Genomic DNA, 25904 nt, shown 5'->3' on the forward strand with positions numbered 1-25904 from the left:
ATACAGGTTAAGTATTATAGGTAAGTTGCAAAAAAACAAAAAAGAAGCCCTCAGCTCTAATCACCCATGGAGTTAGACCCAGCTTGCCAAAAGTTCATGTGAAAAAGATTTAAGGATTGTAATTGACTGTGAGCCCAAGATAAGCCAGCAGAATGGCCTGGAGAACAAAAGAATGAAAAGGAACAAAAAGCCTAGCGCATTAGGAGAAATGTCATCCTCACACTGAGAGGGGTCACAGCCTCACCCTCCTTCTTGCTGATCAGGTCACACAGCAAGTTTCATTTTTGGTTTTAGGACACTTTAAAAGCAGCAGCAACAAGGGTCATAAAACGCATGAACAGAGGCTGGGGGAAGGAGATAAAAATGCCTTTGGCTTGGGAAGGGGAGACATGGCAGCGGCCTTTAGAAATCTGTCGCAGGGAAGAGGTATTAGCTCCACTCTTCTCATAAATGGGAAAGAAAGAGGCTGGACGTGGTGGTTCACGTCTGTAATCTCAGCACTTTGGGAGGACAAGGCAGGTGGGTGCTTGAACCCAGGAGTTCAAGACCAGCCTGGGCAACACAGTGGTGCACACCTATAGTCTCAGCTATTTAGGAGGCTGAGGCAGGGGAATCATTTGAGCCTGGGAGTTCAAGGCTGCAGTGAGCCAAGACTGTGCCACTGCACTTCATCCGGGTGACAGAGCAAGACCTCTTCTCAAAAAACAAACAAAAAAAACAAAGTAAGAAAGATTTCCACTTCGAATATATTATAAAAACCTTTCTTTCAACTAGAGCTCATTCAAATGATACAGACTTCTTGAGGAGTCAGGCATCCCTTAAAAAGGTTCGAGCACCACAGTCTAGGGCTTTAGGGCTTTATTTAATAAAGACAGGCGATGAGAGCCTGCCTCCACCTTCCAGGGCCTCCTGAGCAGGTTCCCTCCAGGCAGGATTTGAAAGTGGTTTTTACTCCCCCTTCAGGCCTCTCAACTTCTGGGAAGTGCTGACTTCATTTTCACGAGATCAGATATTTTACAATCAGGGAATTTCTGGAGAACCAACACCAAAACCAAGGCTGACAGGAGATAAAGACTGGCTTCGCCAGCCAAGAGCTGATGCTGGGAATGTGCTCAAAACTTTGTTGTGGCCAGGCACGGTGGGTCACACCCTTAATGCCAGCACTTTGGGAGGTCAAGGTGGGTGGATCACTTGAGGTCAGGAGTTCGAGACCAGCCTGGCCAACATGGTGAAACCCCGTCTCTACTAAAAGTACAAAAATTAGCCGGGTGTGGTGGTGGGCGCCTGTAATCCCAGCTACTTGGGAGGCTGAGGCAGGAGAATTGCTTGAACCCAGGAGGCGGAGGTTGCGGTGAGCTGAGATTGCGCCACTGCATTCCAGCCTGGGCAACAGAGCAAGACTGCATCTCAAAAAAAAAAAAAAAAAAAAAAAGTTTTGTTGTTTGTCCCATGCCAAGGGAGCACTACTGTATGTTGAGGGGCTTCAGTGACTTGCTGGAACTGAACTTTGATCCACTCACCACAATACAGGACCAAGAACTCCGTCCACCAAGTGGGAATTGTAGTCTCTGAATCCTAATGCCATTTTCAAAAGCAAGGCTTCATCTTGATTTACAGTTACAAGAGGAAAAAAATAAAATAAAGATCAGCCTTAAGGGGAGGTGCAGGCTAATGAAATCTTACTAATGTAATTCTCTCCTTTAGAATGTATTTAGTAAAATCTTTCATTTCACAGACATCTTGAAGCAGATTCTTTATAGTGTTCTGATTCTCTCTCTGTCTCTCTCTCTCTCTCAGGATGGCATCTACTTCCCAAAAACTAAGAAAGATGATTTCTTTCTCTACATTTCCAGCTCTGAATTCTTTCCTAAACTTCGCTAACTTTTCCAATCACCTACTTAAAGAATCACCAGGCCGGGCGCAGTGGCTCATGCCTGTAATCCCAGCATTTTGGGAGGCCGAGGCAGGCAGATCACCTGACGTCAGGAGTTCGAGACCGGCCTGGCTAACATGGTGAAACCCCGTCTCTAATAAAAATACAAAATTAGCTGGGCATGGTGGCGCACGCCTGTAATCCCAGCTACTCAGGAGGCTGAGGCAGGAGAATCACTTGAACCCAGGAGGTGGAGGTTGCAGTGAGCTGAGATCGCACCACTGCACTCCAGCCTGGGGGACAGAGTGAGACTCTGTCTCCAAAAAAAGAAAAAAAAAAAAAAGAATTGGACAGGCGTGGTGGCTCACGCCTGTAATCCCAGCACTTTGGGAGGCTGAGGCGGGCAGATCATGAGGTCAGGAGATCAAGACCATCCTGGCTAACACGGTGAAACCCTGTCTCTACTAAAAATACAAAAAACTAGCCGGGCGTGGTGGCGGGCGCCTGTGGTCCCAGCTACTTGCGAGGCTGAGGCAGGAGAATGGCATGAACCCGGGAGGCGGGGCTTGCAGTGAGCCGAGATCGCGCCACTGCACTCCAGCCTGGGCGACAGAGCGAGACTCCGTCTCAAAAAAAAAAAAAAAAAAAAAAAAATCACCAGACTTCTAGTCCTTGACCTTAAAATATCCACATCAAGCTCATTCTCTTTTCCTTAAAATAGGCCTTTCTTCCTACTTCCTTGTTTCCCAAATGCCTTCTAGGTAACTGGGCTCAAAACCTGGAAAGTGGCTTCTGCTCTTCTTTCTCCTTACTCCCTCTTTCCCTCAGCTCTTTGGGTGTATATTCTCTCACCATGAGCACAAAACCTCAAGCACTGGTCCAGGCCTACACTTGCTTCAGCCAGACCCCAGCAAGACCTCTCCTCTGCCGCCTCTGGCATCTCCCTACATCCATCCTGCTATCCAGCACAGCCTGATCTTCTGGAAACACAGGTCTGATGGGGTCAGCCTCCTGCTTACAAACCTTCTAGGGCTCCTCTGCAACATCTACCAGAACAAACACAGTCCTGCTTACCCTCAGGGTCTCCCACCAATGGGGCTCCACTCAACTCTTCCTGCCTTATTTCACCTGGCTTCTCTGTAAGTTCCATTTGCACCAAACATGTTTCAAACACATCTCCTAAGCCTCTGTTCATTTGGGTTTCCACCTCCATGCCTTTGCTCATGCAGTTTCTTCCACCTGGAATATTCTTTGTCACCCGCTGGATGGGACCTTTGAATCACTCACTCAACTTAATTCACTTTCGGGATGAAATGCAGCCACGGGAGGCTGGAATGGCTGGCATCTGGCCACAACTAGACCTCCCCAGTAAGGACTGGTTTTTTAGGCCACACTGGGTCCCCATGATTTGCTTTTAATTGGGATAAAATCGTCCAGTGTAAAATTTCCTTATTAGGCTAAAACCTCTAAGCCCACTAAATTTAAAAAAAAAAAAGAGAGAAGAGCCACCAGTGCCCATATTTCCAGGGACTTGCAGGAATTCTCTGAAACTCACAAGCCTTACCAGGTCTGCACGCTCATGTTCAGCAGCAGGTGCTAAGTGATTGTAAAGGGCTGTGGTGCCCACCCTGGGGTCTTCATGCAGGGCTTAAGGGTAGAGTCACCCTCTGCCCCATAGTGACAGGCCAGCTGTGGGCTCCACTGGCTCCATCTATTCAGTCAGGATTAGCACAAAAACTTGTTAGAGTGGTTTAAAGAGCCTCCAGATCAGTGGAGAGGTACTCCAGGACACTGTGGACTGTTCTTAACACCCACACCCAAGCCAAATCTCTGGCACCCAGAATAAAAACGATGTTTTTGAGAAGGACAATATCTAAGTTAACAGTGTACAGTCAGTTCTACTTATCCCTGATCAAAATTAACCATGAGGTTGTAAAGTGGGATTTACTACATTTGGGAAATTATTACCTCTGTATACCAAGGGGCTACTCAGAGGTTTACAGTTCCCCACCTGCTTTCTGGCAGGCTGACTCTGTGACTGCCTTCACCGCCTTCCCCCCACCCACCCCCACCCCAGGTCAGCAGCTGGGTCTCTCTCATCTTGGCAGTTGTGTCTCAAGTGCCTGCCACAGAGTAGAGGCAAAAGAAATAGATTGTGACCAACACTGAGCTTGAAGCGGCCAGATTTCTTGACCAAGAACGTCTGGAAACACCACACTACTCCCCAAAATAGTGTAGTTAATGCAAAACAAACAGAGTTGTATGGTCTGGTGGTCTAGTACATCAAGCTCTTTCCTTGGGGAAAAATATCCAGAGACCACATTCTCAGCTGATTAACACACTAGAGAATTGACAAAAATCAAACTTTGGTACGATGTTCTTTCAGTTACACCAAAACTGGATGGCACAGACTTGAAGGTCTGCTTTTACTGAAACACTAGTGTAATAAAAATCCCTATGTATTACATTCACATATTTCTGGAAATGGAAGGAGAATCCCTTCCCTTCACCTGGAAATTCAGGAATACAGCTTTTTCTGGAACCATAAGAAGGATTTGACCTTAGATGTACTAGCAATATTTCATGCTTATTATACAATTAATTGATTAATAATCAGTACACAAGGGGCCACAAACTCCTTACTCATAAGCGGGCTTTTGGTTGTGTTTCTGAAGTCAAATTTTACAAGTTCTAATACAGGGGTATCCAATCTTTTGGCTTCCCTGGGCCACATTGGAAGAATTGTCTTGGCCCACACATAAAATACATTAACACTAATGATAGTTGATTAGCTTAAAAAAAATCTCAATGTTTTAAGAAAGTTGATGAATCTTTTTTGGGCCACATTCAAAACCATCCTGGCCTGTATGCAGCCCATAGGCCATGGATTGGATGCTTGCTCTAACATTTTAAACTTGGAAACTTACATATTTCTTTTAAAAGCCTAACACAATAGAGACTGTCACAATAGACCAGTGTAAATGTCTCTAAGCAAATAACGTCTCAAAAATCTGACAGTTTATTTCCACCTAATGACTGGTTTCCTTTGGGCCCACCCTTTAAAAAGAACTTCCGCAAAATACCATTTGGCTAATTCTCTGCCTTGGGCAGTCCTACAACTATAAATTCTGCTAAACAAATAAACTTCCTTCCTATTTTTAAAGTATTCCAAAATTGGAAACTCTATGTCTTTGGTTGGCAAACTATTTTCTGGAGTCTAACAGCCTTAGCCATGAAGAAATTCTTCACTGCACTTTGAGAGATGAAAAAGACCAGAAACCGTCAGAGTCCCTCCCTACGCCTATTTCAGGGAAGGGGAACTAAGGGCACAGAGTTGTGACCTTCGGCAAGGTCACACAGGCTGCTGGTGGCAGAAGGCAATGTCATCCTCTCTCCATTTTCCCCTTAACTGATCTAACTTACTTGTGGCCCAAAGAAAGCAATTTGCTCTTGTTCTGTACTAGGGACCAGGGTTTATGTTTAATTCATGCAGAATGTGCTAGAACAACAGAAAGAATCTAAATATTAGTATCAGCAAAAAGAATCAATCTCCATAAAACATTTAAAGAGATTTATTCTGAGCCAGATGTGAGGACCACGACCCATGACATAACCCCAGGAGGTCCTGAGAACATGTGCTCAAGGTGGTCGGGGCTGTAGCTTGCTTTATACATTTTAGGGAGACATAAGACATCAATCAATATATGTAAGGTGTACATTGGTTTGGTCTGGAAAGGTGGGACAACTTGAAGGTGGAGGGGAGGTTCCAAGTCATAGGTGGATTCAAAGATTTTCTGAGTGGCAATTAGTTGAAAGTGTTATTATCTAAAGATCTGGAATCAATAGAAATAAGTGTGTAGGTTAAGACAAGGTCATAACCTGGGTAAAGACCAAGGTTTTTATCATGCAGATGAGGCCTCCAGGTAGCAGGCTTCAGAGATCTCATCAAACCTAACAAAAAATGTGCCAGACTCTTAGTTAATTCTATCCTGGTTCAGGAAAAAGATCTGGAAAGGGAAGAGGATTCTTTAGAGAATGTAGATTTTCCCCACAAGAGACAGCTTTCCAGGGCCATTTCAAAATATGCCAAAGAAATATATTCTGTGGTAAAATACTTCAATTTCTTTCAGGGCCTGCTATGTCAAGTGATGTTAGACTAGAGTTAGGCTGGAATTTGAGATCTGTTTTGGCAGTCTTAAGATCTCTGTTTTAATGTTTACGCTGGTCAGTTGTGCCTGAATTCCAGAGAGAGGAAGGTATGATGAAGCATGTCCTCTTTCCCATGAGTTTTTCAGGTTTCTTTGGAATGCCCTTGACTGAGGAGGGGGCGGTCCATCGGTCAGTTGGGGTGCTTCAAACTTTGTTTTTGGTTTCCATTTGAATGAGTGCCAGGTGACGCAAAGAGCTCTGTTTGGATCTTAGCTGTGGCTTTGGGAGAGACATCTCACCTATAGTGGGCTTCATGTTTCTTCATCCTTAAAAAGAGGGAATACAGCCAAGCAACTACAAAAGTCTTTCTCCACCGCTAAATTCAGTGATGATGATGGTTCACGTGTACTAAATGCTTAATCTAGGTACTAAGTGTGTTATGTGGATAAATCGTCAATAGCTTGGAGGATAGCTGTTTATTATCCCCCCTTTAATGGATGAACATATTAATGTCTAGAGAAAAAAATAACTTACTTAAGGTCATCCCTCCACTGGTAACCGGTGGAGAGATCTGACCGAGACCAATGATTTCAGGGGCCCTTTCCTCCTTATCAAAGGTAGACAATCTAAGATAGTTGGCTTGACTTGCAGTCACAGAGACACAGATTCTGAATTGAATACAACTGTAGCAATCATTTAACACAATGCTCTCATTTTATAGATCAAGGACTGAGGTCCAGGCAAGTATAACTTGCCCTAGGTCAAAAAATATATTGGAAACATGTAGCTACACCCCGCTGTTCCTAGACAAGCTCATCCGGAAGAGTGCTTGACATGCACTTACATCAGCTCACCTGATGCCAAACAAGCCTACCTGATGGGGGCCTGGCATTGATCATCTTTCCCACTGTCGCCTAGCCAAGGTTAAACAGCAAACACAGAGCACACTGGTACCTGCACCCCACGCCTGCTACTGCCTGCCTCGTGGTTCTATCTATAGGCCGATAAAACATCCACAGTGTGATGCTCTGGAGAGTCTATGCAGAATCGACTCCTAAAGAGAACTTTCCAGGTAAGCTGAATAACTATGAAACATGCTTCTGTGGTACTTTGAAAAGAATATCAGAGAATAAGTGAAAACACTCTAAAATCCACAACTCAAGTCAACGAGAAAATGCAATCTCACGTGGTCACTCAAAGCTGACCTCTTTCGGTCTATCATTGAATTGTCTTAACCTCCTCCCAATCTTCACCTTCAGTCTTCTATGTGATTTTTCTCTTATTTCCTGTTTCCTTCTCTCCCTAACTGAGAACATCACAAAATTCAGGGATTTAAAAAAATGTTACACTTCTTGTATGGTTTCCATATGGTATATCTATTTTTAAAAGCAGATTAGTTGAATGTTTTATGTCTCTCACCTAAGAAAGGGGAAAAAAGTTCAGTTTCTCAGTGGAACAAGATATTTTTCTAAGCTCTGCTGCCCTTGTTTCACATCCTGAACATGCGTTGTAATCCCCGTTACAGAGACAATGCAGGTACAACAGATAAAATATGAATTTAGAGCCAAACAAGTCAAGCTTTAATCTTAATAGCTAGGACACGGTACCTAGCCTTTCTGAACTTCAGTTTCTTCGTATTTCTTTCCTGAAAAAAAAAAAAAAAGTGGAAGGAGGAAATGATACCACTACTGCCACAATTATTTTGAGAATTAAATTAATTATGAGACTTGACTACTCCTAACATAATGGCTGGCACATATAAAGTTCTCAAAAATATAATCATCTCTTCCCTTATGTTATTCATGCTAAAATAATTGTCCCTTCTATTAAATGCCCTTTGCAGGTGATGTTTTTCTGAGAAAAGTCAATCTCTCATATTAGAGGGAAGAGATCCATTACACACACCTACCCCATCTCCTAGAGGATGCCTTCCGGGAAACAGGAGCACTCAGTGAATGGGTGGGTCACTGCAGCCCAGTGCTAGGGAGCTAAACAGCCACACTAGACATTGGCAACTTCCACTCTCTTCAAATACTCAGGCTGTGCGTCTTCTTGCACAGTTAACACAACTGGTTGGTCCTCCCAGGCTGCAGAGACACCCTTCACATATCAAAGGATCCCCACCCACCCCAACCGGACTACTCAGGCTTCCTCCCCTTGCGCATTTCCCTGCAGGCATCTTGACCTGAAATTTGCAAGAATACACTCATCAAAGGGTTAAATAAAGTATTCTGGGTCAGGCACAGTGGCTCATGCCTGTAATCACAGCACTTTGGGAAGCCGAGGCAGGCAGATCACTTGAGGTCAGGAGTTCAAGACCAACCTGGCCAACATGGCGAAACCCCATCTCTAGTAAAAATACAAAAATTAGCCAGGTTTGGTGGCAGGCGCCTGTAGTCCCAGCTACTCTGCCAGCTGAGGCAGGAGAATCACTTGACCCCGGGAGGCAGAGGTTGCAGTGAGCCAAGATCGTGCCACTGCACTCCAGCCTGGGCAACAGAGCGAGACTCCGTCTCAAAAATATAAATAAATAAATAAAGTATTCTGAAATATAATATATTGTTTGATAGATGTGCATAGTTTTGATTTTAGTAAAACATTTTGAAGATGAAAGTGCAAACAAATCAGCAGAGCAATATTAACTCTGCTGATTTGTTTACATACATCAAAAACAGGTGTCCAAGAACTTTTTAAGTTCTGCCATAAACTAGCTGTGTGACCTTGTTCAAATCAAGTTACTTCATCGCTCTGAGTGTCAGTTCCCCAGGTAGAAAAGAACAAATGGAATTATATTCAAGATGACATTCCGGTTACACCATAATTACATTACTAAATCCTACTAGAATGACCACCACCCTAAGCCACAATTACTGATAGGTATTTGAGGGCCCTAGGCAGTGCTGGTATGAAAGAAAAGGTCTGAGTAATTTATTTAAAGTGATGTGCCTTCTCCAAGGTTGAAAATCAGTGGTCTCGAAAACAAGGCAAACAGTTGGAAAGCAACCTTGAATCATTCTGAAACACGCTAGAAAACTACCAGTAGTATTTCCTCACTATTCCTTTTCATAATCTACCACATCAATGACCTACAATTACCCTTGACTTACTCAGACCTCATCTTCTAGTCTCCTCCAAAATCCCAGCAGAGGGATTCTTCGTGCATATATCACATTAAAATTAAATTATCTCCACAGGTCTCCCTCTCCCCATTAGACTGCAAGCTACTCAAAGGCTGGGCCCATGTCCTACTCATCTCAGTATCTACCCTGCCTAATACCACACATGCCATTAACTTAAACTGCCCATTCAACCATGTTTTAAATGGTTTATATCTGAAAATAGTCTTCACAATTTCCTAAGCAGATTTTGACATTATTGGATTTCAAAATAGGAACTATTTTTAAAAAGATAAATACAAAACAAGTATATATTAAGTTCATTTTAGAGACGAGAAAACAGGCTCAGCAAAGTTAACTTAGCCAAGTTCAACCAATGTAAAAGAACAGAGCCCGTGAGTCTAATCCCATTATATCATGACAGATATAAAAATAATTTACAGGAAAATAACTAAAGTGCATGAAAATTAAGGAAATTTTTCTGTCAACTCTTTCATATAAATTTAACAAAAGAGCATAGAGTATTTGCTCATCACTCTTCCAATAACAAAATCAGAAATCATAGAAATTTTTAAATGGAAAAACCAAATACTTAAGATTAGATTCATAAACATCATAAATATAGGCCGGGCCCCGTGGCTCACGCCTGCAATCCCAGCACTTTGGGAGGCTGAGGCAGGCAGATCACAAGGACAGGAGCTTGAGACCATCCTGGCCAGCATGGTGAAACCCCGTCTCTACTAAAAATACAAAAAAATCAGCTACTCGGGAGGCTGAATTGCTTGAACCCGTCAGGCAGAGGTTGCAGTGAGCCGAGATCACGCCACTGCACTCCAGCCTGGGCGACAGAGCAAGACTCCATCTCAAGAAAATATATATATCATAAATATAACCAAATAAAGGTCTTCCTATAGGTTGTACAGATGTTCTTGAATATCACTGTGCATTATAAAATAAAATTCAAAAGCACTAACATTTCCTTTTTTTTTTTTTTCCAGAGAGGGTCTCGCTGTGTCACCCAGGCTAAAGTACAGTGGCACAATCTTGGCTCACTACAACCTCTTCCTCCCAGGCTCAAGGAATTCTCATGCCTCAGCCTCCCAAGTAGCTGGGATTACAGGTGCACGCCACCACGCCCAGCTAATTTTTGTATTTTTCTAGAGACAGGGTTTTGCCGTGTTGGCCAGGCTGGTCTCAAACTCCTGGCCTCAAGTGATCCACCCGCCTCAGCCTCCCAAAGTGCTGGGATCACAGGTGTGAGCTAACACGCCTAGCCTAACATTATTTCTACTCCTTAAAAGTTAATCAAAAGAAAGGGGGTAGGACTACATCAGTTGTCATTAAAGAAACATAAATTAAAACATCTACGAGGTACCACTACATATCTATTAGAATAACCAAATTCCAGAATACAACATCAAATGCCTGTGAGGAGCAAAAGAAATTCTCATTCATTGTTGATGGCAATACAAAATGGTATAGGCACTTTGAAAAGCAGTTGAGTGCTTCTCACAAAAACAAACATAATCTTACATTACAATCTAGCAATCATACTTCTTGATATCTACTCAAAGGAGCTGAAATTCATATCCACACAAAAACCTACACAGAGATGTTCATAGTAGCTTTACTCATAATTGCTAAAACTTGAAAGCAACGAAGATGTCCTTCTGTGGGTGAATGGATAAACTGTGGTACATCCAGGCAATGAATATTATTCAGCACAAAAAAAGGAACTATCAAGCCATTAAAAAAAAAAGCACACAGGAAACTTAAATGCATATACTAAGCGAAAGAAGCCAATCTGAAAAGGCTACATATATACTGTATGATTCCAACTACATGACATTCTCTATAGGTACAACTATACATACATGCTCTATAAATAGTACGAAGATTAGTGGGTTGCCAAAGGCTCATAGGAAGGGAGGGATGAATTGATCACTGAGGACTGGTAGGGCAATGAAACTACTCTGTATGATTTTATAATGCTGGATACACGTCATTATACATTTGTCCAAACTTATAGAATGTACATCACCAGCAGTGAACCCTAATGTAAACAGTGGACTTTGTGTGATAATCATATGTCAATATAGATTCATCAGTTGTAACAAATGCACCATTCTGGTGAGGAATATTAATAAGGGGATGCTGTGCATGAGCGGGGACAGGGGCTATATGGGAAATCTCTGTAACTTCCACTCAATTTTGCTGTAAACCTACAACTGCTCTAAAAAATAAAGTATATTTAAAGAAAAAAGGGAAGAAGAAAAATCTGGGCACAGTGTGGTGACTGTACAAAGCATCATACAGGACGAAATATACAGCTACAAGAGTTTGAGGAGGGCTGGACGCAGTGGCTCACGCCTATAATCCCAGCACTTTGGGAGGCCGAGGCAAGTAGATCGCGAGGTCAGGAAATCAAGACCATCCAGGCCAACATGGTGAAACCCCGTCTCTACTAAAAATACAAAAATTAGCTGGGTGTGGTGGCGCCTGCCTATAATCCCAGCTACTCGGGAGGCTGAGGCAGGGGAATCACTTGAACCTGGGAGGCGGAGGGAGCCGAGATCTCACCACTGCACTCCAGCCTGGTGACAGAGCAAGACTCTGTCTGGAAAAAAAAAAAAAAAAGGGTTTAGGGAAAGATCATCTTTGGTCCCTAATGGATCTTCACCACTCTGGAATAAAATACCAAAGGGGTCTGTATGCCATGCTCATCCTGGTCCTCATTCACCTCTGCTACTCTCCCCAGCAGTCTCGCTCCAGCCCCACCAACCTCCTGTGAGTGCAGCTCCATTAAGGGGCCTCCAGACCTTAGCATATGCTACTCCCACTGCCTGGCACACCCTGCCCTACCCGTTATTCTCTGCCCTGCTTAGTACATTCGTCCAATGAATGAATGATTAATCAGAGGTGCTTCAGGAAAGGAATGAAGGATGAGAAGAGTTTTGATAGAAACAGAAGAACAGGGGACACACATACAGGCTAAGATCAGATTAAAGAATTTGTCTAAGGAAACAAATTCTACTTTATCTTTTTTTCTCATCGGGCACTGCTCTGGGCTGTGTTCTACTTGCGGATTAGGTGGGATTTCTATCTCTGCTTTCCTCCATTCTCTTTCACTAAAACCAACCTAGGCCCAAGTTCCTGGCACACTCTAAGCAACCAGAGTTCCCAAAGCCCAAAGCACAGCTGCCACCACTACCAGATAAAAAGTGCTCCACAGGAACTCTGCTGAAATCCTGGTCAGGGTTATACCAGCTTTGCTTAGCCGAGGCAGCACATTTTTCAAATTCAAAGAATGGTTTGACTATGACAAGAAGGAGTTTTCCCCTCCTCATTAAACTCAAGCATCCACTAATAAAATGTAATATGAGTGTACAGAAGAAAAAAAAATTCTAAAACAATACATCACATTAGCCTAGGACACACATCAAGGACAAACCAACATTGGACTGACTTCAAGCAACACAAGAAAATTGTTGCCCAAATATTTGCTATAGTCAGATTCACACCTTACATAGGAAGGCTGCTGTGCTTTGTGCTGGTAAACAGAAGGGCAACTCCTACCGCCTACCAGCACCCAAGGTGGGCTGGTCCAGTCTGCAGGAAACCTCAAAGGTAAATAAATAAGCCCAGAGTCAGGACAGAACTTTGCATGAAAGCTGTGCTTAGAAGAAAGAGGTGATGGAAGGGCAAGTTGTACTTGTACTCAACATATAAATAGCAATTAGTTACTCGGTTATTTGCACCAAACACAGACAAACAAGATAGCAAAGCCACTGGGTCACATCATTTCAAAATATAAAAGACAATGACTATCCACTGGTATTCCTTTCTTATTACTGAGGTCCAAGCTACCCCTATCACCTCCTGCCCGAACCAAAACCACCTCCTAAGTGGTCCCTCTGCTTCCATCCGAAATATACATCAGCTGACATCACTCCTCTTTTCCACACCTTTAATGGCTTCTACTACACTTAAAAGCAAATCCAAACCCCATTCTAAGCCTACGGAGCCATAAACAGCCTGGCCCACCTTACCCCTCCCCACTCAAAGCTCAGTGCTGTGCACCCAGCTGGATGTATTCCAGCCATACCTCCCTTCTCCCTGAGGCCTGCCTGGAGCATGTTTACTGCCCTCTCACCAGTCAGATGGAATGCCACCCCAGCCCGGAGCCACTCTTACTTCTCTTCCTAGCACTGACCACCATCTGAAATAATCTTGTTCACCTATTTGCTTGCTGCTTTGCTATCTCTCCCATCTAGAATTCCATCAACACAGGGACCTGGTCTGCCTGTCGGTTGCTAAATCCCCAGCTCCTCAAATAGTACCTATTATAGGTAGGTTATCCGTAAATATCTGCACTGAACACATTTGTTAAATGACTTGTTGAATGAATGGTGGCTATATAAACCAATGTTTTAAAAGTAATGCCCAAATACAGAAAACCTGGTTTTACATAAAATATTAATTAGCAATCAGTTACTTGCTTTACAAAAGGATTCTGTGGGCTGGATGCAGTGGCTCACGCCTGTAATCCCAACACTTTGGAAGGTGGAGGTGGGCAGATCACTTGAGGTCAGGAGTTCAAGACCAGCCTGGCCAACCTGGGGAAACCCTGTCTCTACTAAAAATACAAAAATTAGCTGGGCATGGTGGCATATGCATATAGTCCCAGCTACTAGGGAGGCTGAGGTGGGAGGAGCACTTGAACCCAGAAGGCAGAGGTTGCAGTGAGCCGAGATCGTGCCACTGCACACCAGCCTGGGCGACAGAGTGAGACTCAGTGTCAAAAAAAAAAAAAAAAAAAAGATTCCTTTTTAAATGCATCTTTAAAACAAATCTTCAGGGTGCACACTTTTTAAAGGATAATCTATTGTGCAGAGTGAATTAACTCCTCCAGGACATAAACACTGCTTATATACAAAAAGTACCTAGTAAACACTTGTTGAATGAGCACTGGAAAATACACAGTTACATGCCTTATTAATACATTACACAGTTAAATACTTTATTCATAAGCTAAATACTTGATACACACCAGAAACTATATGAAACTATACTTGGATTTGAAACACAGCAAACTTGGCTATATTTGGTTCTCATTTTTCCTTTTTTTCTCATAAACTGACATATGTATATTTAAAATCTACTAATTTGACATACCAGCAATAATCTTAGCTACAAACTTTATAAGCAGGTGCAAATCCAAATAAATTCTGAAAGTTACTTGGCAGTTCTGCTGCAGTTAGTTTTGACTAACAGATACATGGAGGCATAGAAACAGTAGATATACTCAAAACTGACAGGTTGTTGGGGACATCTGTGAGTTTACTATGAAAATCAGAAAGCTTGAGTTCAGTTTTATTTGTAAACTGTGTAAAAAGTCAAGTGTCTCCACTGAAAGACTAATCAAGAAATCACACTGCTATAAAGCCCAGCCACATTCTTGATGCAATGTACACCTGCCCTAATGTTCCAGATCATGTCCAATTTTTTTTAAAAGTACATCTTATGTTTTTCTTTCTTCTTTAAACAGATAATCTCTTTAAAACAAAACTCTCCCGTTTTGGCTTTATTCCTACGTCACGAAATTGCCCACTCTATACATTCAATATTCACACAATACTAATGCATTGCACAAGAAAAACACATTCATGCTTGGCCGGGCACAGTGGCTCACGCCTGTAATCCCAGCACTTTGGAAGGCCGAGGCGGGTGGATTACCTGAGGTCAGGAGTTCAAGACCAGCCTGACCAACATGGAGAAACCCTATCTCTATTTAAAAATACAAAATTAGCCGGGGTGGTGGCGCATGCCTGTAATCCCAGCTACTCGGGAGGCTGAGGCAGGAGAATCGCTTGTACCCGGGAGACAGAGGCTGCAGTGAGCCAAGATTGTGCCATTGCACTCCATCCTGGGCAACAAGAGCGAAACTCCGTCTCAAAACAAAGAAAAACACATTCATGCTCAACTATCCATGTGAATCAACCAACACCCACCCCTCTCCTTCCCTACCAGGTGTTCAGCTGCAGTTGCAAAGGTCAAAATGAAAAAGGAAAAGGAAAGTCAGCTGCGTAACTGGATGTGCAGGTGTTTGTGTGAGGCCTGTGCTCATGTGCAGCTGTGTGTTTCTGAAGAGGCATTCTGACGTCAAATATAACAACTTCAAGATTATTCACACTGTGTACATTATCTATGCCTTTTGTCTTTGTTTTTAGGGTATTACCTAGTTTGTAATGTAAAGTGTGTTAATGACTTGCCTCTTCACCGTAAACCGCATCGGTTCCATAGAACATCATTCTTACAATCTATAACTCCAAGAAATAAACTTCCAAAGACTAATTTCATATTCTAAAATCTTTCACAGGATAACATGTTATCTATAAAAATCATTCAATTTCAGGATATAATTTGCAATGGATGCACCACCTAGAGGAAATGAAATATAAAATAACCACATTTTAAAAATGTATGCTGGCCGGGCGCGGTGGCTCACGCTTGTAATCCCAGCACTTTGGGAGGCCGAGGCGGGCGGATCACGAGGTCAGGAGATCGAGACCACAGTGAAACCCCGTCTCTACTAAAAATACAAAAAATTAGCCGGGCGTGGTGGCGGGCGCCTGTAGTCCCAGCTACTTGGAGAGGCTGAGGCAGGAGAATGGCGTGAACTCGGGAGGCGGAGCTTGCAGTGAGCCGAGATTGAGCCACTGCACTCCAGCCTGGGCGACAGAGCGAGACCCTGTCTCAAAAAAAAAAAAAAAAAAAAATGTATGCTAAGAGGTATACATGAATTTGCTCCAAAAACATTTAATAGTTTTTCCGCTTTTGTCCTGTAATTGAAATAATAATTTTGAGGGCGGGTGCGGTGGCTCACATCTTTAATCCCAGCACTTTGGGAGGCCGAGGCGGGGGCATTACTTCAGCCCAGGAGTTCGAGACCTGCCTGGCCAATATGACAAAACCCCATCTCTACTGAAAATACAAAAATTAGCTGGCCATGGTGGCATGCACCTGTAATCCCAGCTACTGGGGAGGCTGAGACACAAGAATCGCTTGAACCTGGTAGGTGGAGGTTGCAGTGAACTGAGATCGCACCACTGCACTCCAGCCTAGGAGACAGAGTAAGACTCTGTCTCGAAAATAATAATTTTGAAATAACAAGATTCAGAATCCAAATTAAGCTACCAGCCTACATTTCCTCTATATAAACTTTTCCAACGTACTGACACTTGGAGAAGGCTAACAATCGTCCTAAAAGTCTGTGATGGTTTTTGAAATAAGGCTTTGTTGGGGGCGTTTTCACTGTTTCCTCTGTACCAAAGTAAACAAAAGCCCATCTCACTCCCACAATGAATAGCATCTTACTAAATGTGTTCTGGAAAAGTAAAACTTAAAAAACAGTACTAGTAGTAAGTTTTTAAAAATTTACATTTACTTCTTACTGGTTTTGCAATAAAATGAGTTGCAATTTGTTTTTTTCTCTCTTTGGCCTTACAGTACAAAAGTATAACGATATAAAAGTAGACTCAAATCTTCAATCTAGGATGAGGAAGTAAAACATAATCAGACAACACACTGAATTACTTTTCAAACTTCAAAACAGTTTTTAAATTCACCGATACTTACAAAAACTAATTGGCTATCAGTTCAAACCAGAATGTGTAGGCATTACCAATTTTTCTTCGGTGCGAAACCGCTTTTTAATGACTCAAAACGTTTTTGAAAGTCATCTCATTTTACCACCAGCTATGTTTCAGGAAGTGATTCTAATGGAATGTTATTCACCTAGTAAAAAAATCTACCTAAAAACTTTTGCCCATCTAAAAACTAGTGTTACCTAGTTTCTGTGTCTCCAATTTTGTATCACTTAAATCACAGGCAAAGCTATACCTGCTCACAAACAGGTATTCATAAAAATGTAATTAAGTAAGACTGTAAAAGCACTGCATGATAACTCGAGATATAACCACCACCTAATTAAATTATTAATTGGTAAAGGCTCACAGTATGGCTAATAAGTTGAGTAATAAGTGGGCTTATTACTCAACCAGCCATACACAGGAAACAAGCCCTGCGAAGGGGCCGGCCAAGGGACTGAGTGCATGGGGTGACAGCAAGATGCCCTAACGACTGGCGAGCCTTTCAAGGTGGCGAGGGTCGCATCCTTTAAAACACAGTCAGACACCTGGCACTGCAGGAGTGGATAAAAAGAATGCTATTGATGCTATTACTGTGTTCTCGAACTGGTGGGAACTCTGGAAATCTACACTAATGCCTTCCTGTTAGCAACAGTGCAACTGGCCTGGATTTGCACCACCCAGTTATCTCGAAAGCGCTGATGTTCTGAAAATAAAACTTTGTGGGAATGGAAAGTTAAAAACTTCTATTTAAAACTCAGACCTCAGAACATGCCCTTTGAAACCAGAGGGTTAAAAACGAAAGACAGACGCCCCTTGTGGGCACCAGCCTCTGGGCATCCTCGGCGCCCTATCCAGGCGGCCCAGCGCAAGCCGACATCTGCGAGGGAGACACACGAGGGCGACACCCGCGAGGGAGACACGCGGGGTCGACTTCCGCGAGGTCCCGCGCCGGGGAGGCACCGAGCGGCAGCTCCGCGGCGCGGGGAGCGACAGGGGCCGGAGGAGCCGCCTGCTGGGTTCGGGCTCCTGCAGGGGTCTCCGAGTACAGCCTCAGTCTCCCCAGCTGTGAAATGGGCGCCGTTACCTCGCCCGTCCTCCCCACAGGGATCTGGGAGACTAATGAATGAGAAATGCGCGGCTGACGACCTGGTCGCGCCCGCCGCTCGCCCCCCGCCGCGCCTGGCCCCCAGCGGCCCGGCCCAGCCCCGGCCCGAAGGTTACAAATGTTCCAGCCCCGCGCCTACCGCTCCGCTCCGGTAACGGGCGCCCGCCCGACGCCGCCTACCTTGGCCACCCAGCTGAACAATGGTGACATCGCGGGCCAGGCGGCGGCTCTTCGCCCGCCGGCTCCCGCTCACTCCCGCCGCCGGCCCGTGGGCCCGCGGGCGGCCGGGGGCGGGCTTGGGAAGCGGCGGGGCCGGGGCATCGCTCTCCCTGGCGGCGGCGGCAGCGGCGGCGGGCTCCACCCAGTTCGTCACTGCCCCGAGAGGTCGCGCCCGCCGGGCCGCCAGGCAGAGAAAGGGAAGTGGGAGGGGAGAGCGCGGGGAGGGGGTGGGCGGGGGGAGGAGGGGAGAGGAGGGGAGGGCGCGCTGCCGATCCCGCCCACCCCCGCGCTCCGCTGCCGCCGGGAAGTTGGGACATGCTGGGGTCGCCCCCTTCCGAGATGCCCAGGGCTGCGCAGGAAACCCTGGAGGCTGGGGACGCGCCTTTCCAGGCCTCTGGGGTCCGTTTCGCACAACTTTCAGAAATCTAAGAATTCCTCCCTCTCCGAGGTTCCACAAAAGCCCCAGAGTTGGAGCTAACACAAAGCCCGCCCAACTTTCCAGGGGTGACCCCCACCCCCAGGGCTTTTCTTCCTAAGCGCTTTAGATTGCTGGTAACAAAAGACCAGTGTTCCCCAGCCCCTAATACCTTTATATAATCAAAGGTGGTTTTCTTGGAGTCAGGAAACTCGGCGATTGAGACCAAAAATGGGGCAGAGGAAAAGAACCATTTAGCTCCTGCCTGCCGGGAGGCTTTAGCGACTTGAAAAATGTTGATTTCACCATAGTTTTCTTCTCTCCCAAGGCAATATGATAAGACAAGGTGGTCAGTTTATGGCTACAAAGGTAAAGCTGAGTTGCAATCCCAGCCACTCCTGAGTTCCACGTTGAAAAAAAAAAAAGTCCAAAGGTCTAATCGCTGATGTGTAATGTATGTGTCAGGTGGAACCACTCACTGAGTTCCTCAGGCCAAATGGCCAACCCAGCCCAAGAATTCTGCTTCTCTTTTCCTTTTACTAATTGGGCATTATCTTCTTGAAGGACCATTGGGACATTTTAATGTTGTTCCCTAAATATCTAGCATCTAAGTTTAGTGACGGTATTAGCTACCTATTGCTGTATTAAAAAGTTACCCCAAAACTGAGAAGCTTAAAACCACAAACAACTTCTGTGGGTCAGAAATCCAGGAGCATCTTAGCTGGATGGCTCTGGCTGAAAGTCTCCCTAAAATTTCAGCCAAGCTGTTAACTGAGGCTGCCGTCATCTCAAGACTGGACTGGGACTGAAGGACCCTCTTCCGTGCTCATTCACATAGGTGTTGCCAGTATTTAGTTCCTCGCAGGCTGCTGGACTCAGGGCCTCTGTTTCTTGCTGTTTCTTTCCATAGTGCTGATCAGAAAATGGCAGTTTGTATCCCCCAGCACAAGTGATCCAAGAGAATGCACAAATCCAAAAACAGTTTTTTATGAATTAAGATGTGACATCCCAACACTTTTGCTCTATTACTGTTTGTGAAAAACCAAAGACATAAGTCTAGTCCACTCTTAAGGGGAGGAGATAATATAAGGGCATGAATATCAAAAGGAGAGGATCATGGGGCATTGTGGGCGGCAAGCCACCCAGGTGCCGAGGCAAGAGACCAAGGGCACGAGCTGTTCCAGTATAATAAAATATATAAAATAAGAATAGTTATACTAGATATATATCTTAGATATGATTACATATGAATATCATTAATCATTAGTTTGTAGCAATTATTCTTTATTCCAATATTATAATAATCCTCGCTCTACAATCATAACCTAGGAAAAACCAGGCCATACAGAGATAGGAGCTGAGGGGACATAGTGAGAAGTGACCAGAAGAAAAGAGCGCGAGCCTTCTGTTATGCCTGGACAGGGCCACCAGAGGGCTCCTTGGTCTAGCGGTAATGCCAGCGTCTAGGAAGACGCCCGTTGCCAAGCTGACTGTGGTCTAGCGGTAGCGTCAGTGTCAAGGAGAAACACCTGCTATTTAGCAGACGGGGAATGGGAGTCTCCTTTTCCCCAGGGGAGTTTAGAGAAGACTCTACTCCTCCACCTCTTGTGGACGGCCTGACTGATGTCAGGCCCGCCCACGGTTACCCAGAGACCTAACCGTCTCCCTGTGATGCTGTGCTTCAGTGATCACGCTCTTAGTCCGCCTTCATGTTCCATCCTGTACACCTGGCTCTGCCTTTTAGATAGTAGTAGCAAATTAGTGAAAGTACTAAAAGTCTCTGATAGCAGAAATAATGGTGTAAGCTGTCTCTCTCTTTCTCTTCTCTCTCTCTGCCTCGGCTGCCAGGCAGGGAAGGGCCCCCTGTCCAGTGGACACGTGACCCATGTGACCTTACCTATCACTGGAGATGGCTCACACTCCTCACCCTGCCCCCTTGTCTTATATCCAATAAATATCAGTGCAGCCTGGCATTCGGGACCACTACCAGTCTCCATGTCTTGGTGGTAGTGGTACCACGGGCCCAGCTGTCTTTTCTGTTATTTCTTTGTCTTGTGTCTTTATTTCTACACTCTCTCGTCTCTGCACACGGGGAAAAAACCACCAACCCTGTGGGGCTGGACCCTACAGGGGATGATAGGGTTTCATCTTTTTTCCACCCTTGTGGTTTTATCTGGTGCATAGGAATAGATAAAACCATAAAAGCATAGAGAGGCTGGGCATGGTGGCTCATTCCTGTAATCCCAGCACTTTGGGAGGCTGAGGTGGGTAGATCACCTGAGGTCAGGAGTTCAAGACCAGCCTGGCTACTATGGCGAAACCTCGTCTCTACTAAAAATACAAAAAATTAGCCAGGCATGATGGCATGCGCCTGTAATCCCAGCTACTTGGGAGGCTGAGACAGGAGAATCACTGGAACCCGGGAGGCCTAGGTTGCAGTGAGCTGAGATCATGCCACTGCACTCCAGCCTGGGGGACAGAGTGAGACTCTGTCTCAAAAAAAAAGAGCATGGAGAAAGTCAAGAGTAATATCAGGCCATGCACACTGGCTCATGCCTGTAATCCCAGCACTTTGGGATGCCAAGATGGGAGGATCGCTTGAGCTCAGGAGTTCAAGACCAGCCTGGGCAACACGGTGAGACCCCATGTCTACATAAAGGAAAAATAGAAGTAAATTAGCTGGACATAGTGGCACACACCTGTAGTCTTAGCTACTCAGGAGGCTGAGGTGGGAAGATCATTTGAGCCCTAGATGTCGAAGCTGCAGTGAGTTGAGATTCAGCCACTGCACTCCAGCCTTGGTGACAGAGCAAGACCCTGTCTCAAAAAAAAAGTGACATCATTCCAACAGAGGCCACCCTTGAAAAGGGTCTTAGAAGCATCCTAGGGAAGTGCTATTCTCTCACTTTTAAGCAGTGATATTCCCTGCTTAATGAAGGTGGAAAAGGGAGTGCATTTGCAGCCATTTAGCCAAATCTTTCCCTGTTACCACATCACTTTCCCAAACACTTAGAAGAGATGGAGGCTGACAGTTCCATTAGAGCGAGAATGCTTGTAGACTCTACAGCCTTACTATTCAAGGTGTGGTCCACAGACCAGCAGCCTCAGCAGCAACTGGCTGTTTGTTAGAAATGCAGAATCTCAGGCCCTACCCTAATCTAGACCTACTGCATCAAAACCTTCATTTTACCAAAATTCCAGGTGACTGGTATACTCATTAAAGTTGAGAACCACTAGTAGATGAGATTCATTAACACTAGTCTTAAAACATTAATGATTAAAAGGTACTGACCAATAGGCCCTGGAGAAAGCAGCCAAAACTGTCCTGTGTTCTTGGGCTGGTATGAACCAGTTCAGCTAGAGAGCGACCTAGAGAGTTATCAGGCAACAACATAGTTTTGATGTGAGTGGATAGTCGGCTGAGGACCAGACTGGACAAGCTGAACCCAGGACAAATGTCATCATACTCCATCACTCCAACTCCTACACGAAACTCTCCAAAAATGCCTAGAACTTAGAAGCAATTCTGGGGAAAGGATGGGGAGAACCCTGAATTGACTAAGGAAATCTGAAGTACCTATGACTAAGATAAATTTTCCGCCACAGAAAATAGGGATGCCAAAAAGTGGAAATTACATTAGGTTTAGGGGAATAAAAACTGCATTTCTTGCAAAAAACAGGCCAAATCCTCAATGTAACAGTTACAGCTGGAATGTATGCAGGCAGGTGAAATAAGGACATGAAGGCTTCATTGTTTAAACCTGGATCCAATTCTCTGTATATACACATCCGGGGTAGAGGCTCCTGCAGTCTGGGTTAGAATTTGTCTAAGGTTTGTGTTATCTTTTAGGCACACAGGGTTCTTTCTCTGATCCAAGTCTTCCTTCCTAATCCAGGAATAGGCAGAATCACTAATCTCATGGGAAAGTAGGAGGAGCCTTTGAATTGGGTAGATTTGATAGTAATATGTGGTGCTCTAACACCAAATATTTTAAGAAATATACATGACAGCTCTTATTTTAATTCACTACCAGCATGTAGCTTGCCAGTCACACTGCACAAAGACATTCTCTGTTATAATCTGGAATTCCATCAAAGGGAAACTTAACATCAGAAAATCTAATCCTATACTCAAATACACTATTTTCTTTTTTTCCCTTTTTTTTTTTGAGATGGAGTTTCGCTTTTGTTGCCCAGGCTGGAGTGCAGTGATGTGATCTCAGCTCACTGCAACCCTCCTCCCAGGTTCAAACAATTCTCCTGCCTCAGACTCCCAAGTAGCTGGGATTACAGGCATGCATCACCATGCACAGCTAATTTTGTATTTTTAGTAGAGACGGGGTTTCTCCATGTTGAGGCTGGTCTCGAACTCCTGACCTCAGGTGATCTGCCCACCTCGGCCTTCCAAAGTGCTGGGATTACAGACATGAGCCACTGGGCCTAGCCTATTCAAATACACTATTTTCTGTAAAATACTACTCTCCCACCCATCTGAAAAATATATCCTTCCCACAAGGAACTGTGTATGCTACCATGAAAGGATTGTACGGATACCAGGCATCAGTAATCTTTTTTTTGAAACGTAGTTTCACTTTTGTTGCCCAGGCTGGAGTGCAATGGCACGATCTCAGCTAACCGCAACCTCCGCCTCCTGGGTTCAAGTGATTCTCATGTCTCAGCCTCTTGAGTAGTTGAGATTACAGGCATGCACCGCCACGCCTGGCTAATTTTGTATTTTTAGTAGAGACAGGGCTTCTTCATGTTGGTCAGGCTAGTCTCAAATTCCTAACCTCAGGTGATCTGCCCGCCTCAGCCTCCCAAAGTGCTGAGATGACAAGCATGAACCACTGTGCCCAGCCAGGCAGCAGTAATTTTTAACATCTCCAGGGTGTTTCTCTCATGCATTCAGAATAGAGAACCTCTGCAGACAGAATAGTCATTGCTCAAAGACACTGATAGTTTCCAGCCCTGATTGTCTATCAGAGTCACCTGTAATGGGAAGGTGGCCAAGTGAGAGGGCGAGTAGAAGGCAGATGATTTGGCTGTTTTGGGGCAAAGGTCAAATTCTCAGAGACCTCAAAGGGCAAGCAGGTCATATAAATGTGTGAAGAGGGCAAGGTGTGAGAAGATAAAGAATGAAGGAACTACGGCATCTTGGAGAATGCATTCTCAATTATTAAAACACTCCACCTAGCCAAGTCAAATGTGTCAGCCCACTGAACTCAGCCAGAGACGTCATTATTGGTGTTGACCCATAATGTTGACTCTGGGTTTACTTAAAGCTTAGAAATATATTCTAACAAGTGATTCTGATTATCAGCCAGGATAGAGAACCACTCTTACAGTTTTAGATCCTTTACTTTAAAATATATATAAATATATATATATATAGTTGCTCTGTGGAAAGCAATAGGCTATCCAAATAGGACTGCAGAGATCTAAACATAATAGTATCTGATATGGTTTTGTTGTGTCCCCACCCAAATCTCATCTTGAATTGTAGTTCCCATAATTCCCACGAGTTGTGGGAGGGACACCGTGGGAGATAACTGAATCATGGGGGTGATTTCTCTTATCCTGTTCTCGTGGTAGTGAATGAGTCTCACAAGATCTGATGGTTTTATAAGGTGAAACTCTTTTGGTTTGGCTCTCGATTCTTCTCCTGTCTGTTGCCGTGTGAGATGTGACTTGCTCTTTCTTGCCTTCCGCCATGATTTTGAGGCCTCCCCAGCCATGTGGAACTGTGAGTCAATTAAACCGCTTTCCTTTATAATTACCCAGTCTCAGGTATGTCTTTATTAACAGTGTAAGAATGGACTAATACGGTATCCCTACAAAAATCTCACACTGTTGTCTAAGTAACTTTAAAAGGATGCTTTAATGTCTCACCATCTCAGCACTCCTGAGACATTAATGGAGGACTTGAAAGGCAGGGGGACCGGTCTGGGAACTGGAGGAGTTGCTTTCCTTCTAAGCCTGACCCTATCCCCGCCAAAACAAACCCTGACACTCCTGCCCCAGCTCTTCTGCCAATTTCTTCTTTTGAGGAGGAGCAAGAAGCAAGGGTGGCAAAACCTCCTGTGAGTTTAGGAGGTGATGCCAGGCAGGCTGCCCTCTAGTGTGGGGGCCAGTGAGGCAGGGACACATGCAAAAGAATGACCTCACTCTGCCAGCTTGCTCCTCCCCACCCTAAGACCTGGTTAAAAATAGAGCCATTTTAATATATACTCTACAAGGAAATTCAACTGGGTTTCAAGTGAATCAGAACCATTTGGCAATGGATCAGGAATATATTCAGTTCACAAATATGAATATTCATTAGCACCTATTGTGGAAAGCCACAGAAGTCCTTGCAGGAAATAGCAAAACTGAGTCAGACCAGAATCCTGCCCTCGAGGGGCATAGAGGGTAACAGGGAAGCTCAGGCAGGGAAAAGAGTGACAAAAGCCTGAAGTTATTTTCCCTCAAAGTCCAAGTGAAGCTTTGATGAGTTCCCAGAGAAAGGAAAATAACCTCAGGCTGCAAAGGAAAACCCAGCTTCCTGGCTGGTTTCAGGCCGTTTACAGATGGTGGAGAGAGAATGGGCTTTCCAGGAAGAAGGATCCACATGGTGAAAGGCTTAGAAGATTAATGTTCTCTGGAAATCAGGCCTTGCATAGGAGGAGATAGGACAGAAATCAGAGCTTCATAGTGGAGAGGGAATTTGAGTGTTAGTCTGATGATATGCAATCATTTCTTACAAACAGAAAAGTTTGTTTCCAAAGAAACCCATATTTGCCAAGGATAATACCAAATCCTGAAAATCTAACACTAAAAATCCCTCTACATAAATTGAAAACATATATGCCCATGTAAAAATGTGTCCATGAATGTGCACAGCAGCACAACTCACCAGAGTGGAAACAACCCAGATGCCCTTCAACTGATGAATGGATCAACAAGATATGGTATATCCACACAATGGAATATTATTTGGCTATAAAAAGTAATGAAGTGGCCGGGCGCGGTGGCTCACGCTTGTAATCCCAGCACTTTGGGAGGCCGAGGCGGGCGGATCACGAGGTCAGGAAATCGAGACCATGGTGAAACCCCGTCTCTACTAAAAATACAAAAAAATTAGCCGGGCATGTTGGAGGGCGCCTGTAGTCCCAGCTACTCGGGAGGCTGAGGCAGGAGAATGGCGTGAACCCGGGAGGCGGAGCTTGCAGTGAGCCGAGATCGCGCCACTGCACTCCAGCCTGGGCGACAGAGCGAGACTCCGTCTCAAAAAAAAAAAAAAAAAAAGTAATGAAGTACTGACACATGCCACAGCACTGATGGACCTTGAAAACACTATGCCAATTGAAATAAGCCAGTTACAAAAGACTGCATACTG

At 44.5% G+C, this 25904-nt stretch overlaps 1 protein-coding gene across 5 annotated transcripts in view; it reads right to left on the reverse strand.

Moving 5' to 3' along the window:
* The window catches only part of TBC1D1 (TBC1 domain family member 1), a 245798-nt gene that overhangs the window by 141477 nt on the left and 78417 nt on the right, over positions 1-25904 (reverse strand). The window contains exon 1 of one of the 5 annotated variants that reach the window (XM_032136089.2): positions 18076-18207. The exons of the other annotated variants lie outside the window; for them this stretch is intronic. Within the exon in view, the coding sequence (XP_031991980.1) occupies positions 18076-18105 (30 nt within the window). The 5' untranslated portion in view covers positions 18106-18207. Of the gene's footprint in view, positions 1-18075; positions 18208-25904 lie in introns of those variants that run through there. 5 annotated transcript variants of the gene reach the window in all.

Source organism: Hylobates moloch, unplaced genomic scaffold (assembly GCF_009828535.3).
Source record: "Hylobates moloch isolate HMO894 unplaced genomic scaffold, HMol_V3 SCAFFOLD_17, whole genome shotgun sequence".
Taxonomy (NCBI): Eukaryota; Metazoa; Chordata; class Mammalia; order Primates; family Hylobatidae; genus Hylobates; species Hylobates moloch.